The sequence below is a fragment of the Oncorhynchus mykiss genome, chromosome 8, assembly GCF_013265735.2.
Source record: "Oncorhynchus mykiss isolate Arlee chromosome 8, USDA_OmykA_1.1, whole genome shotgun sequence".
Classification (NCBI taxonomy): Eukaryota; Metazoa; Chordata; class Actinopteri; order Salmoniformes; family Salmonidae; genus Oncorhynchus; species Oncorhynchus mykiss.
This window is the reverse complement of record NC_048572.1, coordinates 29,861,856-29,886,191: the sequence shown is the minus strand read 5'-3', so window position 1 is coordinate 29,886,191 and position 24,336 is coordinate 29,861,856. Positions and strand designations below refer to the sequence as shown.

Sequence of the window (24,336 nt, the reverse complement as noted above, 5' to 3'; positions counted from 1 at the left end):
ATATGTGAGGAAGGGTATAAAACAATTTCTAGAGTGTTTCCAAGAGCACAGTGGTCTCCATCATTGGTAAATGGAACAAATATGAAACTATCCAGACTCTACATAGAGCTGGCCGTCCCATCAAACTGAGGAACCGAACAAGAAGGATCTTAGTCAGGGAGGTGACCAAGAGCCCAATGACCATTGACAAAATTACAGAGTTCCTTGCCTGAGATTGGAGAACCTGCCAGAAGGACAACAGTCTCTACAGCACTTCACCGATCTGGGCTTTATCGGAGAGTGGCCAGACGGATGCTACTCCTGAGAAAAAGGCACACGTGAAAGACAGATCATAAGGCAAAAGATTCTGTGGTCTGATGAGACAAAAATGTAAAACTTTGGCCTGAATGCAAACCAGGCGATGCTCATCACCTATCAGTCTGTAACACAACAACATGTGGAATAAGTCAATGGGTATGAATACTTTCTGAAGTCACTGTATCGGATTACTGTTCTAAATTTCAACATTTGCATCTGTTCGGCTGGGGTGGATTTGTCTTAAGTCTATCTTCCTCTATTGCAACAAACGATGGTAAACTGTTTTTCAAATAAATGATGATTGCTGAATCATTTTGAAGGTATGTGGGGCACGGGATGTTATTATGCAACTATAAAGCTCTACTCCATATTTAATCCTAAATACCTACAGCTTGAAAATGATTTTGTTCAACTATAAAAAATGGTTGTTTCTTTGCAGGACAAGGATTAGGATTAGCCGATTATTGCATTCTATCAATGCTGGGTTTCAAGGCTACCTGAGACATGACACAGATAGGTGGGAGGGTATATAGGCTGTTCCCAATTTATTCATGCACAATTTGCCTAAATGGGTAATGGAAACACTTCACTGCCACATTTTTATTTTACACTGTAGGTGTTTTGGTAGGTGTGACGTCATTACGTCCAGCTGTTTTTGTTGACACTTGATAGTTCATTGGAAATGCACCCTAACAGGAACATGTCTTGTATTTTTATTACACCTTCTTCGTCATATCCAATTGGTAGTTACAGTCTTGACCCATCACTGCATCTCCTCTACGGACTCGGGAGAGGTGAAGGTCGAGAGCCGTGTGTCCTCCGAAACACGACCTGCCAAGCCGCACTGCTTCTTGTCAAACTGCTCGCTTAACCCGGAAGCCAGCCACACCAATGTGTCGGATAAAACACTGTCCAGCTAGCAACTGGTCACAGCATGCCTGCGCCCGGGCCGCCACAAGGAGTCACTAGAGCACAATGGGATAAGGCCAATCCCTCCCGTATCCCGGACGACGCTGGGCTAATTGTGCGCCGCCTAATGGGCCTCCCGGTCACGGCCAGCTGTGGCACAGCCTGCGATTCTGTGCCTTAGATCGCTGCATACAGTGCCTTATTTATTCCCCTTGACTTATTCCACATTTTCTTGTGTTACAGCCTGAATTCAAAATGGATACTACAAACATTTTTATAACTTTTTTTTTATATAACTCAACACAATACCTCTGAATGACAAAGTGAAAACATGTTTATACAGAAATATCTCATTTATATATTTATTCACACCCCTGAGTCAATACACATTAGAATCACCTTTCACAGTGATTTCTCTGGGTAAGTCTCTTAAGAGCGTTGCACACCTGGATTGTACAATATTCTTCAAGCTCTGTCAATAAATACAACATTTGTATGTCAAGTTGGTTGTTGATCATTGCTAGACCATAGATTTTCAAGCCAATATAAGTCAGCACGGTAACTAGGCCACTCAGGAACATTCACTGTCTTTTCGGTAAGCAACTTGGCATTGTGTTATAGATTATTGTCCTGCTGAAAGGTGAAATTGTCTCCCAGTGTCTGATGGAAAGCAGACTAAACCAGGGTTTCCTCTATGATTTTTATTATGTTTCTTTTTATCCCCAAAAAACTCCCCAGTTCCTTACTGATGAAAAGCATACCCATAACATGATGCAGCCACCACAATTCTTGAAGATATGAAGAGTGGTACTCATTGATGTGTTGTGTTGGGGATTTGCCCCAAACAATGCTTTGTATTCAGGACATAACGTTTTTGGCAATATTACTTTGGTGCCTTGTTGCAACCACAATGCATGTTTTAGAATATTGTTAATCTGTACAAGTGTCCTTGGTTTCACTCTGTCAATTAGGTTATCATTGTGGAGTAACTACAATGTTGTTGATCTATCCTCAGTTTTCTCCTATCACTGCCATTAAACTTTAAACTGTTTAAAAGTCACCATTGGCCTCATGGTGAAATCCCTGAGCTGCTTCCTTCCTCTCCGGCAACTGAGTTAGGAAGGATGCCTGTATCATTGTAGTGACTGGGAGTATTGATACACCATCCAAAGTGTACTTCATAATTTCACCATGCTCAAACGGATAAGTCCATTTCTGCTTTAACCTTTTTTACCCATCTACTAGTTGGTGCCCTTAGCGCGGGATTGGAAAATCTCCCTGGAGATTGTGTTGAATCTGTGTTTGAAATTCACTGCTCGACCGAGGGACTTATCAGATAGTTTTATGTGTGGGTTACAGAGATGAGGTTGTCATATTTATTTTTTGTTAAACACTATTATGTGACTTGATAACCAATTGTTTACTCCTGAACAAATGTATTCTTGGCATAACAATGGGGTTGAATACTTCTTTACTCAAGATGTTTCAGCTTTTCATTTGTAATTAATTTGTAAAAAAAATAATCTAAAAACAGAATTCCATTTTGACATTACGGTCTATTGTGTGTAGGCCAGTGCCACAAAATCTCAATGTAATCCATTTGAAATTCAGGCTGTAAAAAAACCTTCTGAGAATCTTTTTTTAGCACGTTTTGGCCTTAGAGTTAGGAGAACATTCCCTTGATGTCAGACAGAACATATCCCGAACGTTACCTTGTTCTCAGAATATACAACATTAACGTTTTACGGGACGCTGCAAGAACATCCATGTCTCATTTCCGTGGGTTAGGAGAACATTCCATCAATGTCGCAACAAACATACACAGAACATGGTTGTTCTAGACACGCTTCATGAGAACGTTGCATGAACATTCATGTGTCCAGTTTTCTGAGGGTTAAACATAAAATCAACAAGGCTATATGTACTTAGTTGAAAACACTGAAAACAAACTTAAAAATACCAATGTTGTAAATACTGTATCATGTGGCAGTCCAAGGTACTGATTTATCTCTCTCTCTGTCTGTCTGTCTGTCTGTCTGTCTGTCTGTCTGTCTGTCTGTCTGTCTGTCTGTCTGTCTGTCTGTCTGTGTGCTCAAGTAAAACAAAGAATGTTGACTCACCCTACTACTTGTAGACTAGTTGAAAGACAATGCCATCCTCCTCTCTTTCATGTGGCAAAACGGTCCTTGGCTCTGTCATACAGTACACTTTTAGTTTTTGTTGTCAAAGGCTACCGAGCTAAAATGTGTGCTAGCCTCACTTCCTCGTATGGACAACAATGAACCAGCTAAGTTATTTAGCTAGTTAGCATGAGCCTGCTAGTCTACATATTGAACTTCAATCATCTCAGGCCAGAGGCACAATCTATTAACTTATGGTTGGATCAAAATCGGCGGCATAATCATTGGCCTGTACAAAGAATTAAGTCAAAACCAGAAGTCCAAATCCTCATCTCCATCCATGGCTTAGGGAAGGGTCGATATTGCAAGCTACTACTCCAGGACATCAACATAGCAGACCAGAAACAGACAGGTTTTTCTGACAATGATGCTGCTCTGCTTAGTATGTGATTTGATTAGTCTGAAATTAAATGCAAACTGGCCTCGCTTGGGGGTGTTATGCTGTGCCAGGACAACCCACAGTTGAGACCAGCTCAACGCTGATTGGCTAATTATTTTATAATTGTTTTTATCAAGGGAGGCCAAACGCTTGCTGGCATCAATCAACCAAATGCTACTGTGACAACATGTCATACTCTTTTGTTCCAGACAGCATCAGATACATGGGCTACACATACTGAGACAGAGGGGTGCTGTTTCCCTCACTCTGATGATTTCTCCGGTGAGATTAAGCCACTTACAAATTTATGGAAAAAGATGAAATCACAGAGAGACTAAAGAAATATCATTTTTGTTATAATTTTTTGGGGGGCACATATTTGACGAAGGGCTTCCCCTGGCATCCATGAATACACACTACTAACTCTTACACGGTTCATGAATTGATACGCAAAACAATGCCGGATTCAAAACTTCACATTTTTCAATATAAATTACTATACAGAATTCTTGCAACTAATAGAATGTTATATATATGGGGGATACAATCTTCCCAGCTCTGCAGATTTTGCTGTGAGGAGGCAGAGTCATTAGATCATTTATTTTGGTATTGTCCATATGTAGCTCGTTTTTGGTCACAGGTCCAGGAATGGCTGAAGAATTGCTACATTTGCCTAGAACTAACGCCGCAGATAGCAATACTGGGTGATTTTGAAAAGCCATAGTCAATCAATCAATAATATAATTATTATTTTAGAAAAATCTTTTATTTTTCATTTACAATCTGTAGAAGCTATGAGAATAGGAAGGTTCAATTATTTTGTGAAGCATCACAGCACAGTTGAAAAATATATGGCAAATAGAAATCCGAAATGGCTGATAGATTGAGAGATAGATGGGAGGGGTTGAATGGAGCTGAAGGGTGGGACTAATAACAAGATAAACAATGTAAAACATAAGGGATCTGTAGAATGTATATAGGTTCGGAGCTTTTGTGAAATAGCATAGTAACAAATAGAAATCAAACTGGATGGACATCAGAAATAGAGGAAGGACTAAGAACAAACAAGAGAGAACTATTGTAAAGTAGACTGTCTGTAGAGTGTGTATAAGATGTATAAATTGAAGGTGAAAGCAGAAGTGTTTATTAATTTACTCCAATCGGGGGCTCGCCGGTAGGGTTTGCGGGGAATAATAATAAAGGTATATTCTTTTTTTTAAAGTATGTATGTCTATATAGGTTCATAGTGATTCAGGAGTATCAATAAAAACAGGTTAATATGCCCCACCAACATTAGACAACTATACAGAAAGCCCTTAAATTGCTGAAATAAGTCAATACAAATACAATTATGGGAATAGTCTGATTAAACGATACCTGACACGGACATGGTGGCGTAGTGGGAAGATAGTAAATCCGTGAACCATGAGATTGTGAGTTCAAATCCCAGGGAAGGCATGCACAATGTAATAACGTGTGTCAAATATGTACGTCAAAAGCACCGTGCGCCGCGCCACCTTGCCAATAAACAAAGAGCTGTGAATGGATCAGTTGTTCACCGATCGGGGCCTTGATTTGCCTGGCAACAGTAAAAAGCTGTAATGAAACATGACTAGAATATGAACATATATTCTGAAAACATGGCAACCATGTTCTGAGTGATGTTGATGGAATATCCTCCTAACCCTCAGAAAACCGGACACATGAATGTTCCCGTGAAACATGTCTAGAACATTATTTTCTTATCTTAGAACATGGCAACCATGTACTGTGTATATTTGAAGGGACGTTGATGGAATGTTCTCCCAATCGACAGGAAACTGGACACATGTTCTTGCAATGTTCCGATGAAACGAGTCTAGGACATTAATGTCGTAAATTCTGAGAACATGGTAACCACGTTTTGTAGTTCTATTTTACGATAAGGGAATAGTCTCTTGGAAACATTCCTTGCATATCATGGGAACGTTGCTATGAAAACATGACCTAAAGATGGGAATGTTCTCTAAAGATATGGGAATGTTGGTTGTTAGCTAGGTATACACTACAGGTATACATGACAGGTATACACTAGGTGTACACTACAGGTATACACTAGGTGTACACTACAGGTATACACTAGGTGTACATGACAGGTATACACTAGGTGTACACTACACGTATACACTAGGTATACACTACAGCCTATGGTAGAGCGCTGGGGAGTCCCACACATGACTTCCAAATTGACAGGGAAAATGTTGCATTCCCTTTTTCAAGGTGTTGAAAGTGGCAGCTGTAGCCTTTAGCTCGATGCAGATGTTGCCTGTAATCCATGGCTACTGGTTGTATGTATGTATATGTACAATGGCAAGAAAAAGCATGTGAACCCTTTGGAATCCCTGGATTTCTGCATAAATTGGTCATCAAATCTGATCTGTTCTTCATCTAGGTCACAACAATACACAACCACAGTCTGCTTAAACTAATAACACACAAACAATTATACGTTTTGATGTCGTTATTGAACACACCGTGTAAACATTCACAGGGCAGGGTGGAAAAGTATCTGAACCCTTGGATTTAATAAATGGTTGACCCTCCTTTGGCAGCAATAACCTCAACCAAACGTTTTCTGTAGTTGCAGATCAGACCTGCACAACGGTCAGGAGGAATTTTGGACCTTTCCTCTTTGCAAAAATGTTTCAGTTGAACAGTATTCTTGGGATGTCTGGTGTGAACTGCTCTCTTGAGGTCATGCCACAGCATATCAATCGGGTTGAGGTCAGGACTCTGACTGGGCCACTCCAGAAGGCGTATTTTCTTCTGTTGAAGTCATTCTGTTGTTGATTTACTTCTGTGTTTTGGGTCATTGTCCTGTTGTATCATCCAACTTCTGTTGAACTTCAATTGGCTGATAGATAGCCTAACGTTCTCCTGCAAAATGTCTTGATAAACTTGGGAAGTAATTTTTCCAGCGATGATAGCAAGATGTCCCGGCCCTGAAGTAGCAAAGCAGCCCCAAACCATGATGCTCCCTCCACCATACTTTACAGTTGGGATGAGGTTTTTATGTTGGTGTGCTGTGCCTTTTTTTCTCCACACATAGTGTTGTGTGTTCCTTCCAAACAACTCAACTGTAGTTTCAGCTGTCCACAGAATATTTTGCCAGTAGTGCTGTGGAACATCCAGGTGCACTTTTGCAAACTTCAGACGTGCAGCAATGTGTTACGTATCGTAGACTCGTCAACATGTTAGCATGTTCCAGAGATTTCTGTAAGTCTTTAGCTGACACTAAGATTATTCTTAACCTCATTGAGCATTCCACGCTGTGCTCTTGCAGTCATCTTTGCAGGATGGCCACTCCTAGGGAGAGTAGCAACAGTGCTGAACTTTCTAAATTTATAGACAATTGTCTTACCGTGGACTGATCAAGGCTTTTAGAGATACTTTTGTAACCCTTTCCAGCTTTATGCAAGTCAGCAATTCTTAATCTTAGGTCTTCTGAGATTTATTTTGTTTGAGGCATGTTCACATCAGGCAATGCTTCTTGTGAATAGCAAACTCACATTTTGTGAGTGTTTTTTATAGGGCAAGGCAGCTCTAACCAACATCTCCAATCTCGTCTCATTGATTGGACTCCAGGTTAGCTAACTCCTGAGTCCAATTAGCTTTTGAAGAAGTCATTAACCTAGGGTTTCACATACTTTTTCTAACTTACACTGTGAATGTTTAAATTATGTATTTTTCTTGTCTATATTGAATACAATCATTTGTGTGTTATTAGTTTAAGCACACCATGTTTGTTTGTCTATTGTTGTGACTTAGATGAAGATCAGATCAAATTTGATTACCAATTTATGCAGAAATCCAGGTAATTCCAAAGAGTTCACATAGTTTTTCTTGCCACTGTACATACTGTCACTGTGGGGACGACGTTGTCGATGCACTTATTGATGAAGCCGATGACTGAGGTGGTATACTCCTCAACGCCATTGGATGAATCCCGGAACATATTCCAGTCTGTGCTAGCAAAACAGTCCTGTAACGTAACATCCGCGTCATCTGACCACTTCCGTATTGAGTGAGTCACTGGTACTTCATTCTTTAATTTTTGCTTGTTAACAGGCATCAGGAGGATAGAATTATGGTCAGATTTGCCAAATGGAGGGCGAAGAAGAGCTTTGTATGCATCTCTGTGTGTGGAGTAAAGGTGGTCTAGAGTTTTTTTCCCTCTGGTTGCACATGTGACATGCTGGTAGAAATGTGGTAAAACTGATTTAAAGTTGCCTGCAATAAAGTCCCCAGCCACTAGGAGCTCCGCTTCTGGGTGAGCATTTTCTTGTTTGATTATTCACATCAGGCAATGCTTACCAGACGTAGCTTCTCTGTTCTGCTGGTGCATTGAAAATCCCTCCAGCTCTATATTGTCCGTGTCGTCGTTCAGCCACGACTCGGTGAAACATAAGATATTGCAGTTTTTAATGTCCCGTTGGTAGGATGATCGTAACCGTAGGTCATCCATTTTATTTTCCAATGATTGCATGTTAGCAAGTATAATTGATGGCAATGGGACTCGCTTGCCTACGGATTCTCAAAAGGCAACCTGATCTGCGTCCTCTTTTCCTCCGTATTTTCTTCACACAAATGACATGGATCTGAGGCTGTTCCCGGGAGATCAGCATATCTTTCTCGTCAAACTCGTTAAAGGAGAAAGCTTCTTCCAGTTCGTGGTGAGTAATCCCAGTTCTGGTGTCCAGAAGTTATTTTCGGTCATAAGAGACAGTAGCAGCAACACTATGTACAAAATAAGTTATAAAAGAAGTTCCAAACAACAACAACAAAAAAAATGAACAAAATAGCATAATTGATTACGGGGAAGGAAAACGTCAGCCATCCTCTTGGGCGCCATTTTAACACACGCCATTTACCTGTGGGACTTCCAGTAGGGCGTGTCCATTTCAATGACGCTTTTATTAAACAGAGTGTTCCATTTAGCCTGGTTGACGATTGTGAGAAATAAAGTCAGAGTTTAGACTCGTTTTCTTGTCATTCCCAGACACCTTATTTACTGCAGAGTAAATAGAAAGAAACAATTTGCTCTGAGCTAAGCTAACCCGACAGTAAAGTATATGAACTATATTAACAGATATTCAATACAGGACAGTCATGTCATTCAAATCAATTCAGAATGAATTATTGAAGGTTTTTCTTACCCTCCATTAAATCAGAGATGGAACAGAAATCAGGTCATTACAGCTGTGTTGTGAATGATGATACACAATAGTCTTCAATGCCACCAGCTAGTGACTGACAGTAAACACACACACACACACACACATGAATGCACGCACACTTGGGCGCACACGCATGCGCACACACGCTGTAATGTACACGCACACATGCACACTTGTGCGCACACTCACACAGACACGCTCCACAGCATACTGCAGTGCCAAACGGGTCATTTGTGAATACATCAACCTACTGTTGTTGTTCCAGTAGTTACTGCCTCTCATTTGGATCACATAACGATGGGGTGCTTTGTACTGCAGTCTGGGCTGTTATACTTCTATGGTGCTGCTGGCGTAAGCCTTTATGGCATCAGCACAGCCCGCAGCCTGCTCCCATCAGAACAGACCTATTTGGCTTGCATTAGAAACCCATTGAACCAGACAGGTTTGCTGTTCTACTGCTCTACCTTAAGCCCCCTGGCTGCTGGGCTGGGAGCTGGCTGGGAGTGCATTGTATTTAATGCCGTGGGTTATGGCGTGTGTGAGTGAGTGGGTTGTTGCAAGCAGCTTACTGAAACAGTATTTGTGTGTGCCCTGCTTTCCAATTCCGTCTGTCTGTGCGGAGGCTGCCTGTGGGACGGGCTGGGTCTTGGGAGAGTGGTGCTGGGTCTGGGATGCTTATTGCAACATTTGGATTCTCATTGAATCCAATCACACAGTAGAAATCAGCCTGTCAGCCACACACGCTCTCTCTCACACACACACACACACACACACACACACACACACACACACACACACACACACACACACACACACACACACACACACACACACACACACACACACACACACACACACACACACACACACACACACACACACACACACACACACACACACACACACACACAGCAGTCAGGATGCAGATCACACACACGAGAGAAAACACAACCCTGTCAATTCCTAGTCTGTTGAACGCCACTGAGCCAATGTTTTGGCGCGCTGCTCCTCTTTTTATCCCGTCTCTTTTCTCCCTCCTCTCTCTCTCTGTCTCTCTGTCTCTGTCTCTGTCTCTGTCTCTGTCTCTGTCTCTCTCTCTCTCTCTCTCTCTCTCTCTCTCTCTCTCTCTCTCTCTCTCTCTCTCTCTCTCTCTCTCTCTCTCTCTCTGTCTCTCTCTCTCTCTCTCCTTCATAGCACAGTGGAGCAGCAATACCAATCTCATTGTGGCTGACATGGTCGTTTAAACTCACTCTTTAAATCTCACCTTCTGTCACACCTTGTTATTCAGAAATCTGAAGTCAAGTATGGGTGTGTGTGTGTGTCTGTGTGTATATATGTGTGTGTGTATGTTTATTATTGTAGGTCTGCTATATGTTATATAACTCTGCAGCTAAAGCTGTGTGTTGTATATGCATGGAACATTACTCTACCTACCATTCACTTGGTCCTCCTCATTTACATTGAAATTAATGCAACCGATCCATTTTTACAAAAGAGCCCTTTCCATTATGCAGACTAGTGCAGATGCTTCACTAGAATACTGCATTCTGAAAATGGATGCCCGAAGAAGTGTGCATCAATTCTGCAAAGCAGAGCAGGAGAACGGGGCTCCAAAACCTGCATGTCATTCCTGTACTCAGTCCTTAGATGGCGCTGTCAACTACTTACTACACACTACGCCAGCCGGCCACGACACCCAACATCACCAGGGAGTGTTTATCATGATGCTGTGATACTCATAAAAGCCTTTGTCAGTGGAACTGTAGATTTGGATGGTCGATTTGCACATTCATATCGCTCCAGTTAATTAGGTGTGAGGAGTAAACTAAAAGCTGTGGCTACATGCCCATACTGCTGTAGAAGGAGAGGGGGGAAATAGATCAATGGACGGGCATCTCCTTTTTGTGTACACACAAACAGAGTGAAAACTTACACACAAACACGCACACGTAGAGTAGTTTGACGGCAAAACAATGCATGCTCTTACCCTTCCTAAACCTGGTGTTATGATCAGATCGACTCATATTCTACTTGCCAGGTTTTGATCACCATTTCCTCAGAGCAGGTTTTCTGAGGTATTGGATAGCTATGAAGGGCTGGAGCAGCATACTGCGATGAAAAACCTCATTCTTCATTCAAGAGGTATCACTGCTACTAAGACCCTTGCTTGGGATAAACAGTATATATACATACCCAAATGGTTCCAATTGCCTTCACTATATGATTGTAGTGGTTGACATGGACTGAAATAGGTGCCGGTACTGTATATTTAGGTGTAGGAGCTCCACAATAATTTTTAGCTACACTTTTACCAATCTGTGAAGCTGCCATACTTTGTTTAATTTGTTGTTTAATTGGACGTTCAGAGGAGAGAGGAAAGGAAAGGAGAGCACAGCTCTTAGAAGTAGAATAGAATGGCGAGTTCAAACACTATCCAGAGAGCAGAGTGAGCTCATTCAATTGTTCCAACAACAAAAAACTTTAGGACAGTCATTGGCAAATGTCATTTTTTCTGTCAATTAAGATGCAGTGCATACGGAAAGAAATTCAGCCCCCTTTACTTTTTCCACATTTCGTTACATTGCAGCCTTTTTCTAAAGTGTATAAAAAATTTTTTTTTCTTCTTCTCTTCAATCTACACACAATAGCCCACAATGACAAAGCAAGAACAGGTTTCTAGAACTGTTTGTCAATGTATTTATTGTGTATGACTTTACAAGCTTGGCACACCTGTATTTGGGGAGTTTCTCCCATTCTCCTCTGCAGATCCTCTCAAGCTCTGTCAGGTTGGATGGGGAGCGTTGCTGCACAAATATTTTCAGGTCTCTCCAGAGATGTTACATCAGGTTCAAGTCCAGGCTCTGGCTGGGCCACTAAAGGACATTCAGAGACTTGTACCGAAGGCACTCCTGGGTTGTCTTAGCTGTGTGCTTAGGGTCATTGTCCTGTTGGAAGGTGAACCTTCAACACTGACTGAGGTCCTGAGCGCTCTGGAGCAGGTTTTCATCATAAAGGCCAGATTGGTGGAGTGCTGCAGAGATGGGTGTCCTTCTGGAAGGTTCTCCCACCCCCACAGAGGAACTCTGGAGCTCTGTCAGAGTGAAGATTGAGATATTGGTCATCTCCAAGGCCGTTCTCCCCCAATTGCTCAGTTTGGCCAGGAGGACAGCTCTAGGAAGAGTCTTGGTGGTTCCAAACTTCTTCCATTTAAGAATAATGGAGGCCACTCTATTGGGGACCTTCAATGCTGCAGAAAGTATTTGGTACCCTTCCCCAGATCTGTGCCTTGACACAATCCTGTCTCAGAGCTCTATGGACAATTCCTTCAACCTCATTGCTTAGTTTTTGCTCTGACATTCACTGTCAACTGTGGGACAGGGAGGTGACCAAGAACCCAATAGTCACTCTGACAGAGCTCCAGAGTTCCTCTGTGGGGGTGGGAGAACCTTCCATTAGGACAACCATCTCCGCAGCACTCTACCAATATGCTCGCTTCGAAACAAGCAACACTGAAGCATGCATGAGAGCACCAGCTGTTCCGGATGACTGTGTGATCATGCTCTCGGTAGCAGATGTGAGTAAGACTTTTAAACAGGTCAACGTTCAGAAGGCCATGGGGCTTATGGATTATCAGGGCGTGCACTCAGAGCATGCGCAGACCAACTGGCAAGTGTCTTCACTGACATTTTCAACCTCTGGGTCTGGGTCTGGGTCTGTAATACCCACATGTTTCAAACAGACCACCACAGTCCCTGTGCCAAAGAATGCGAAGGTTACCTGATTAAATGATTACGCCCCATAGCACTCACATCTTTAGCAATAAAGTCCTTTGAAAGGCTGGTCCAGGAAACCCTAGACCCACTCCAATTCGCATACCGCCCCAACAGATCCACAGATGCCGCAATCTCAACTGCACTCCACACTGCTCTTTTCCACCTGGACAAAATAAACACCTGTGTGAGAATGCTGTTAATTGACTACAGCTCAGAGTTCAACACCCTAGTGCCCTCCAAGCTCATCCAAAGCTAAAGACCCTGGGACTAAACACCTCCCTCTGCAACTGGATCCTGGACTTCCTGACGGGCCGACCCCCAGATGGTAAGGGTGGGCAACAACACATCTGCCACGCTGATCCTCAACACCTGGGGCCCTCATGGGTGCGTGCTTAGTCCCCTCCTCTACTCCCTGTTTCCCCATGACTGCGTGGCCAAGCACGACTCCAACACAATCTTTAAGTTTGCTGACGACAAAACAGTGGTAGGCCTGATCACCGACATTGATGAGAGGTCAGAGAACTGGCAGTGTGGTGCCAGGACAACAACCTCTCCCTCAATGTGAGCAAGACTAATGAGATGATAGTGGACTACAGGAAAAGGAGGGCCGAACAGGCCCCCATTAACATCAACAGGGCTGTACTGGAGTGTGTCGAGAGTTTTAAGTTCCTTGGTGTCCACATCATCAACAAACTATCATGGTCCAAACACACCAAGACAGTCGACAACCCCTTTTCCCCCTCAGGAGACTGAATGTGTCCCCAGATTCTTAAAGAATTATAGAGCTGCACCATCAAGAGCATCCTTACCAGTTGCATCACCGCCTGGTATGGCAAATGCTCGGTTTCTGACTGTAAGGCCCTACAGAGGGTAGTGCATACAGCCCAATACATCACTGGGGCCAAGCTTCCTGCCATCCAGGACCTACAGTGGGGCAAAAAAGTATTTAGTCAGCCACCAATTGTGCAAGTTCTCCCACTTAAAAAGATGAGAGAGGCCTGTAATTTTCATCATAGGTACACTTCAACTATGACAGACAAAATGAGAAAAAAAAATCAGAAAATCACATTGTACTATTTTTAATTAATTTATTTGCAAATTATGGTGGAAAATAAGTATTTGGTCACCTACAAACAAGCAAGATTTCTGGCTCTCAAAGACCTGTAACTTCTTCTTTAAGATGCTCCTCTGTCCTCCACTCGTTACCTGTGTTAATGGCACCTGTTTGAACTTGTTATCAGTATGAAAGACACCTGTCCACAACCTCAAACAGTCACATTCAAACTCCACTATGGCCAAGACCAAAGAGCTGTCAAAGGACACCAGAAACAAAATTGTAGACCTGCACCAGGCTGGGAAGACTGAATCTGCAAAAGGTAAGCAGATTGGTTTGAAGAAATCAACTGTGGGAGCAATTATTAGGAAATGGAAGACATACAAGACCACTGATAATCTCCCTCGATCTGGGGCTCCACACAAGATCTCACCCCGTGGGGTCAAAATGATCACAAGAACGGGGAGCAAAAATCCCAGAACCACATGGGGGGACCTAGTGAATGACCTGCAGAGAGCTGGGACCAAAGTAACAAAACCTACCATCAGTAACACACTACGCCGCCAGGGACTCAAATCCTGCAGTGCCAGACGTGTCCCCCTGTTTAAGCCAGTATATGTCCAGGCCCGTCTGAAGTTTGCTAGAGAGCATTTGGATGATCCAGAAGAAGATTGGGAGAATGTCATATGGTCAGATGAAACCAAAATATAACTTTTTGGTAAAAACTCAACTCGTCGTGTTTGGAGGACAAATAATGCGGAGTAGCATCCAAAGAACACCATACCTACTGTGAAGCATGGGGGTGGAAACATCATGCTTAGGGGCTGTTTTTCTGCAAAGGGACCAGGACGACTGATCCGTGTAAAGGAAAGAATGAATGGGGCCATGTATAGTGAGATTTTGAGTGAAAATCTCCTTCCATCAGCAAGGGCATTGAAGATGAAACGTGGCTGGGTCTTTCAGCATGACAATGATCCCAAACACACCGCCCGGGCAATGAAGGAGTGGCTTCGTAAGAAGCATTTCAAGGTCCTGGAGTGGCCTAGCCAGTCTCCAGATCTCAACCCCATAGAAAATCTTTGGAGGGAGTTGAAAGTCCGTGTTGCCCAGCAACAGCCCCAAAACATCACTGCTCTAGAGGAGATCTGCATGGAGAAATGGGACAAAATACCAGCAACAGTGTGTGAAAACCTTGTGAAAACTTACAGAAAATGTTTGACCTCTGTCATTGCCAACAAAGGGTATATAACAAAGTATTGAGATAAACTTTTGTTTTTGACCAAATACTTATTTTCCACCATAATTTGCAAATAAATCATAAAAAATCCTACAATGTGATTTTCTGGATTTTTTTCTTCTCATTTTTTCTGTCATAGTTGAAGTATACCTATGATGAAGATTACAGGCCTCTCTCATATTTTTAAGTGGGAGAACTTGCACAATTGGTGGCTAACTAAAAACTGTTTTGTCCCACTTTATATACTAGCCAGTGTCAGAGGAAGGTCCAAAAAATTGTCAAAGACTTCAGTCACACAAGTCATAGACTGTTCTCTCTGCTACTGCACGACAAGTGGTACCGGAGCGCCAAGTCTAGATCCAAAAGGCTCCTTTACAGCTTCTATCCCCCAAGCTATAACAGCTTCAACCCGGACCCCCCCCCCCCCCCTGTTTTTCGACTGCTGCTACTCGCTGTTTATTATCTATACATAGTCACTTTATCCCAACCTACATGTATAAACTACCTCGACTAACCTGTACCCCCGCACTTTGACTCGGTACCGGTACCCCCTGTACATAGCCTTGTTATTGTTACTTGATTTTATTGTGTTACTTTTTATTTTTCCTTTGGTTTATTTAGTAAATATTTTCTTGACTCTATTTATTGAACTGCTGGTTAAGGGCTTGTGAGTAAGCATTTCACAGTAAGGTCTACACACCTGTTGTATTCGACGCATGTGATAAATAACATTGGATTTATATAGACAGGTGAGTGCCTTTCCAAATCATATCCAATCAATTACATTTACCACATGTGGACTCCAATCAAGTTGTTGAAACATCTCAAGGATGATCAGTGGAAACAGGATGCACCTGAGCTCAATTTCTAGTCTCATAGCAAAGAGTCTGAATACGTATGTAAATAAGCTATTTAAAAATTAAACAATTATATGTACATTTGCAAAAATTTCTACAACCGGTTTTCACTTTGTCATTATGGGGTATTTTGTCGATTGATACAAAACATGAATGTAATCCATTTTAGAACAAGGCTGTAGCATAAAATAAATGTGGAAGAACAGAAGGAGTCGGAATGCATTGTCTGAATTATCCAATCTGTTTGGGCAAATTGATGTAATCTATTTCTGCACATTTGACTAAAAAAAGAAAACAGTCTCTCTGAGCCATCAAGCACAACAGTTACCCACCCGCTGGTTATATGGCCCTGAGGTGACAAGGTAGGGTGGGCCAGCGTACACCTGAAATATTACCTGCCAGTTAGCAGACAAGGTTACACCAAGCAGCTTAAAGTACGAGTGCATTCATTATTCGCATTGGTATGTCATGACTGTGCGATATCGAACCAACAACCTTGGCGTTGCTAGTGCCACACTTTTACCAAATGAGCCACCCAAGACATCACTAAAGGCTCAGTCAGTCACCTGCTTCCTCCTTCTCATTAATATGATCCAGCCTTCCAGTTATAGACAGGCTACTGATTGGTGCAGTCAGGTTTTTTTTTTTGACAAACCCATTCATGTACTAATACACGGTTATTGGATTTCTATGCATCATACGTACATTCTTACCGAGTCAATACTAGCAACCTCACTAAGCCCAACCAGCCACGAGTACTGCAAGCCTACTACAATGTTCCCATTGAGAGTAAAAAGAGCATGTCAGGTCACTCAATGAGAATGTAAAAGTACTTTTAGGCCGTAAATAAAACAAAAAAACTATTGGACTCTTATTACCCTTGGCAGTAGCAGAATGAATGAGTTAATATGTAGTCATTGTGCTGGCTAAATATACTCCTTACAGCCCTCTAACTTACATCAATGGGCTATTCCAAGGTAATGATCAGGACTGTGTGGTCCATTTGCGCAAAATATGGAATGGTGTAAAAATGGGTCTGAGAAGCAGGTGCCAGCGAGCCATTCACGAAGTCATAAGCTGTCCATATGGTGCCTAGAGAAAAAAAATTCTCATTCCCCCATTCATGCGTTACCGCAAAGACCTGGTGATGGTAGGGGATAATGGCATTCTTCTTATTCCAGTCTCTTCTCAGAATCTGCTGTGTTTGGAGTGTATAGGAGAGTTAACACTGAGTCTAGCTATAGCTAGGTTTCCATACAATTGGTGAGATCTTCATGCGAATATTCTCAAATCTGCATAAAAACAATATGCACATTTTCCCACCAGAGATGTGTTTTTATCTAATTGACTTGTTGCAGGTAAAAGGCTGTGCGTGATGACGTAGTGCACATAAAAATAACTTTTGCGGTTAAATTTCCACGTACCGATTAAAAAAAATCTAATTTAAATGAGTTTCCAACCAACTCTACTGATGAACCGTGCCCACTCTGATCTTGGTAAGAGTGCTCTAGCCAACAGCTCGTTAATTCAACAAGGTCAAATCATGATGTCAGTGATCTTTAGGTCAGAAAGTTGGAGCTCTAGAAAGATGCCAGAGTTTCGGGACTTGGAATTCCGAGTTGGATGACCGTTCAAAATGATTTTTCCCAGTCTGAGCTAGTGTTTTACCGAGTTCCCAGTTGTCTTGAACGCACTGTGGTCGGAGATTTCCGAGTTCAACAGTTGTTTTGAACGCAGCATCAGATCCAGACTCATTGCAGAGAAGAAACTAACTTCTGTGGGTGGGGTTGCGTTTGTCAGGGCAAAGAGTTTGGGTAGCCAGGCAAATCTAGCTCATCACCGTGCCCTTCCATCCCCGTGTGTTCATCAAAACGTATTTAATCTGTAGCCTTGTAGTGGGAGGACCACACAACTCATTGCGTGACTCCAAGTTGACTTTGATATGATTATTATATCAATATTTGCTCATAAAGTTGTTTCCACCCCCATTTCTCTCATAATACTTGTCTAGCTTATTTTGTTTGACCGATTTCCATCAGGCCTGTTGTGAATGTACTTTTCTCGCATAAAAGGTTGGATGGAAACCTTGTTTGTAAAAAGGAATTAGAGAGGAATATCTGGTCATGTTAAAAGATTACTTGAAGGTGAATCTAAAAATGTACTATTGCGTTCAGGACTTTTAATTATGGCTGTGACGAAACCAGTATGGCAATCATTTTTCCATGATAACATTTTTTTTACGCTAAGCAGGCCAAACTCTTTGGTCCTCAAAAAACCTGCTGTATGTAAAATATGATGTGTTCTAGATTAGAAAATAAATACATATGACTCTGGATGACAACATAATGATGTTTGTTTCCAACATTAGGGCTGTTTTCCTAAAGAAGTTAAATCCGCTTTGTGTTTTGTGTGTTTCCTTGCCACGATACTAACGAGTATCGCGATACTGGTATCGCCCTTGCCCTACTTTTAATGGAAAAAAATCATTCATCCATTTTGGAATAAGATGATTTAGGTAATGGACACAGGTTGAGAAAACAAATCCTGTCTCTGTGCTCTGTTACTGATGAATGTACTTCTAAAAGCTCGTAAACCCTCTCCATGTCAACCATCTTTTTATTTCTCTTTCTCATTCTTTTCCCCCTCTATTCATGCCTATACTCTTTGTTTTAACATGCACACTCACACCACAGGACAGACAGCTAACCATCATCTACCATTGAAAACTTGGGGAAGAACATTTTATTGCTGGGATTTATTAATGGGTTGAAAAGCAGCAATAACAACACAAAATCCAAATGAATGTGCACAACGACTTGAGATTTGCTTAGAATGCGAACTGAACAGGACACAATCAAATATATTAAGTCATAAATAAATACAAAAAAAATGTGCTGCCAGCCCAAACTGTCATAAAAATGATAGGAATTGAAATGAAGACTGCACAATAAGAAACATAAACATAAAAGAACAGCAACAACCGAAAGGAAGGAACATAGACATCACAGTAAAAACAACATAATCCTGTATCTTAGTAAGGTGCCAGTACTGGGTCTCAAAACTCCACCAGATTCTTTCTTTATTATTAGGTTTCTCTTCACTGTTTTTATGTAAAAAAAAACAACAAAAAACAAATAAGCAATCAACATAATCCAAAATCAGGAGGCCCTAGTACAATATCGATCGACTTCTCCCATTGGTCAAATATTCATGCGTTTTTAGAAACACCATCCAAAAATACTAGATTTTCTAACTTATCAACATTTTCCTCCTCTCCTTACAAAAAAAACGCAAGTACAGCATCGCTTTCTCCAGTCTTTCTCCAATGATCACTTTCTCAACATCAAAAAAAGGTTCAATTTTTTTGTCATGTATTGTAGTACACCGAGAAAATAAATCAGCTCAAATGATCTGTCTGTACAATACAAAAAAAAAAATCTAATGTTATGTACAATATTGACCTGCAAAGGACGACGGCTATGATGCAATAACATATGTAAACATAGTTGTCGTTTTGACACAGTTGACTGTGACAACAGAAAAAAAAAAAGCAAAACTTTTTCACATTGGTTAAGTCTTCGTTAGCCACATTGTTTTCAATATTGTACCAAAAATCTCTCCGACGTCACGACGTTGAATAAACCTCCACACACTGAAAAAATGGGACAAACAGAACGTAACAAATAACTGAATCAGTGTTCTATGGAAAACAAAATAAATTGAAATAAAAATGCTATCTGGGATCTAATGTTCTGTAAAGTATATGATAAAATAAACATAGCATTTTGCCTGCTGCATCCACTCTAGTATGGTTGAATACCCTCTTGATTGTGGATGTCATGCATACTGTAGATTTCAAATCCTTATTTGAGACTGGTGGGGGAAAAAGGTTTTAAAAAAAATGGAGATACATTACTGCACTACCATTCATTATTAAGCATCGACTGGTCAGCCCTGACAATGTCTCTCATCCCTCAAAAAACATAGGGGGGAAGAAATACACCTTAGCCACCAGACACATACCTTCCCTCATATCAATGCTAGGCATAGAAATGGAAATGTTTTATGCTAATTATATTTTGTCTTTCAAACTTTATCTTTAATTAACTGACCATTCGTTCTTATCTTCAGGTCCCTCACACAGATGCCAGCACCACGTCACATACATCTCACATGCATGCTCAGAATGGCCGAAATAATGGTTTGTTTTGTTATTTTACAGGTTTACAATGGACAAGGTTGTTTACGCCAAGGATCACACATCTCTGACAGTCACTTGGGAGGGATAGCGAAGTAACAGTGAAGTATCTTACACTGCCAAACCTCTGGCAACGACTCCGGACAGAGCTCCGTCATCTCGTCACAACAAGGTCTCTTATAGTAGTGTCCCTATCAGCCTGTTTCTCTGTATGCTTACCATAGTGTGCTTTTAGGTCACAGTACATTTGAAAATGTTTAAACTTGGACTCATTCACTTTGAGTTCTCATGAGCAGATTTTGTTTTCCTTTTTGAATTACAGCTCCCAATATGGTACTGTCAAGCGTTTATTCCTATTTTCTCCAAACAGTTTTTTTATATTTTTTTGTTTGCATTCGGGAATGGTTGATTTTTTTCTATACATAGTATTCCTTGTCCTTGTCTTTCGGTCTCTTGCTGCTGGCTCCCTTGGCACCACTGCCCCCGCTGGGCGTTTTATCTTTCACCACGGCACCGTTGGTCTGTGCCGAGTTGCTGATGTAATTCCGTGTCTCGTCTACCTGGTAGGAGCCTTCGTCTCTGTTCCTGTACTTGTACATGGCGTAGAGGAGGATGAGGATGCAGAGTGCTGCGGCCGAGACGATGCCCACCACCATGCCTGTTGTGCTGCTTGATTCTCGTATCACCTCCGAGGCCCCAGGGGGTACCCGCCTTACGACGGGTACGGTGGGTAACGTGGCAGGCACCGTGCGTAGCATGGGCGAGGTGATGAGAGGCCCGCGGGGCTTGGTGCCGTCCAGGTCGAAGGACGTGGTCGGCAGAGGCAGCAGGACAATGTCTGGCTGTAGGGGTTTGATCACCTCGCGGTTGTCCATTTTCCCGGCGGGCAGTTTGGGCGGCGTGCCGTCCGAGGGGAGGGATGCCTCCGCTACAGTGCCCCCGAGGTTGGGTAGAGGCGGGGTGGGTGTAGTCCTACCCGCCTCTGAGGCTTTGCTAGGCCTCAAGTCCTTGGCTTCCCACTTGGGCGCGAGAGCTTTGTAGCCACCTTCATAGGCCGACGTGGTCAAGATCTTATCTGTTACCAGGGAGAAGGTGGTGTAAAAATCTTCATCGTCAGTGGGGGGCAGGCTAGAGTCGAAAGCTTCGCCAGAGCCAAACCCCGATATCACCATTGCATCATCATCATCATCATCATCATCCCCACCACCACCACCATCAAGACCATCATCACAATCATCGCTGCCTCGGTCCGACAAGCAAGGTACCCCCGCCTCAGTGGCCATGGGCAGGGACTCTTTGGTGGCCTCGATAATGGTGAGGACGGGGCGGAGGGTTGGGGGGAGGGGGATGAAAGGAGAATGGGTGGAGACAGGAGGGATGTCTATGGGATCCTCTACAAGTACGGGGATGACTAACTCCCCTCCTGCGAACAGAAACAGAAATAGACACGTTAGAGGACATGCATGACGTTCTGAACGCAGACAATAGCTAATCAATCAAACACCGGAAAGTAATTACGACAAACATAAAAAGCAAAGCGTAACAAAAAACAAACAAAAGGAAATCATGTCAACATTAATTAAAGAAAAATAATAAAGAACAGAAAATACTATACCAGTGCAAATTCAATGAAAACAGAACCAACCAACCAAACAAGACCATAAACTGAAAAGAAACAATAGCCATAAAAATGTATACATTGCATCAAAAGGCTGCAAGGGATGTGCAAGGGTGAGCCAAAATATCAAACATACTTTTTACCACACCTAAACCTCCTACACTTCAAGTTCAATAACAAGTGTACTCTTTTTGTGGACAGAGATATCATTATAGTTGCTGGCTTTGTAGCTCTGGAACCTACACACCAGGGTGTAACTGTATTGATTCTGTCTGGTCTAGCGTTGCCAGTGTCTGGCTGTCTGGATACAATATAAGCTTGAGAAATACACTGACTGTACAAAATGTTCTTTCCATGACATGACATAGACTGACCAGGTGAATCCAGGTGAAAGCTATGCTCCCTTATTGATGTCACTTAAATCCACTTCAATCAGTGTAGATGAAGGGGAGGAAACAGTTTAAAGAAGGATTTTTAATCCTTGAGACAATTGAGACATGGATTGTGTATGTGTGCCATTAAGAGGTCCAAGAGGCTTCTAAACAGCTTCTACCCCCAAGCTATAAGACTCCTGAACACCTAATCAAATGGCCACCCAGACTATTTGCATTGCCCCTCCACCCCCTTTACACTGCTGCTACTCTCTGTCGTTATCATCTATGCATAGTCACTTTAATAACTCTACCTACATGTACATATTACCTCAACTAACCAGTGCCCCCGCACATTGACTCTGTACTGGTATCCCCTGTATATAGTCCCCACATTGACTCTGTACTGATATCCCCTGAATATAGTCTCCACATGGACTCTGTACTGGTACCCCCTGTATATAGTCTCCACATTGACTCTGTACTGGTATCCCCTGTATATAGTCTCCACATTGACTCTGTACTGGTATCTCCTGTATATAGTCTCCACATGGACTCTGTACTGGTATCCCCTGTATATAGTCTCCACATGGACTCTGTACTGGTATCCCCTGTATATAGTCTCCACATTGACTCTGTACTGGTATCCCCTGTATAGAGTATCCACATTGACTCTGTACTGGTATCCCCTGTATATAGTCTCCACATTGACTCTGTACTGGTATCTCCTGTATATAGTCTCCACATTGACTCTATACTGGTATCCCCTGTATATAGTCTCCACATGGACTCTGTACTGGTATCCCCTGTATATAGTCTCCACATTGACTCTGTACTGGTATCTCCTGTATATAGTCTCCACATGGACTCTGTACTGGTATCCCCTGTATATAGTCTCCACGTTGACTCTGTACTGATATCCCCTGTATATAGTCTCCACATTGACTCTGTACTGGTATCCCCTGTATATAGTCTCGACATGGACTCTGTACTGGTATCCCCTGTATATAGTCTCCACATTGACTCTGTACTGGTATCCCCTGTATATAGTCTCCACATTGACTCTGTACTGGTATCTCCTGTATATAGTCTCCACATGGACTCTGTACTGGTATCCCCTGTATATAGTCTCCACATTGACTCTGTATTAATATCCCCTGTATATAGTCTCCACGTTGACTCTGTACTGATATCCCCTGTATATAGTCTCCACATTGACTCTGTACTGGTATCCCCTGTATATAGTCTCGACATGGACTCTGTACTGGTATCCCCTGTATATAGTCTCCACATTGACTCTGTACTGGTATCCCCTGTATATAGTCTCCACATTGACTCTGTACTGGTATCCCCTGTATATAGTCTCCACATTGACTCTGTACTGGTATCCCCTGTATATAGTCTCCACATGGACTCTGTACTGGTATCCCCTGTATATAGTCTCCACATTGACTCTGTACTGGTATCCCATGTATATAGTCTCCACATGGACTCTGTACTGGTATCCCCTGTATATAGTCTCCACATGGACTCTGTACTGGTATCCCCTGTATATAGTCTCCACATGGACTCTGTACTGGTATCCCCTGTATACAGTCTCCACATTGACTCTGTACTGGTATCCCCTGTATATAGTCTCCACATTGACTCTGTACTGGTATCCCATGTATATAGTCTCCACATTGACTCTGTACTGGTATCCCCTGTATATAGTCTCGCTATTGTTATTTTACTGCTGCTCTTTAACTTGTTACTTTTATTTCTTATTCATGTTTTTTATAACTGCATTGCTGGTTAGGGGCTCATAAGTAAGCATTTCACTGTAAGGTCTTCACCTGTTGTATTCGGCGCATGTAACTAATACAATTTGATTTGATTTGTCATGAAGAGGGTGAATGGGCAAGACTAAAGATTTAAGTGCCTTTGAATGGGGTATCGTAGTAGGTCCCAGGCGCACCGGGTTGAGTGTGTCAAGAACAGCAACGCTGCTGGGTTTTTCACGCTCAACAATTTCCTGTGTGTATCAAGAACGGTCCACCACCTAAAGGGCATCCAGCCAACTTGACACAACTGTCAGAAGCATTGGAGTCAACTTGGGCCAGCATCACTGTGGAATGCCTTCGACACCTTGTACAGTCCATGCCCCGACGAATTGAGACTGTTCTGAGGGCATAAGGGGGTGCAACTCAATATTAGGAAAGAGTTCCTAATGTTTTGTACACTCAGTGTATGTTCTAACTCAGGGGT

The 24,336-nt window shown here is 42.3% G+C and overlaps 1 protein-coding gene across 11 annotated transcripts in view; it reads right to left on the bottom strand.

The window, feature by feature from the left end:
• Nucleotides 1-18,616: 18,616 nt before the first annotated feature.
• The window catches only part of LOC110529758 (neurexin-3b), a 526,672-nt gene continuing 520,952 nt past the window's right edge, over nucleotides 18,617-24,336 (bottom strand). For 6 of the 11 annotated variants that reach the window (XM_021612259.2, XM_021612249.2, XM_021612254.2 and 3 more), the window contains one exon: nucleotides 18,617-21,523. In XM_021612259.2, coding sequence (XP_021467934.1) covers nucleotides 20,517-21,523 — 1,007 coding nt within the window. In that variant the 3' untranslated portion in view covers nucleotides 18,617-20,516. The remainder of the gene's footprint in view (nucleotides 21,524-24,336) is intronic. The other 5 variants (XM_036985244.1, XM_036985245.1, XM_021612262.2 and 2 more) reach the window with 2 other exon arrangements.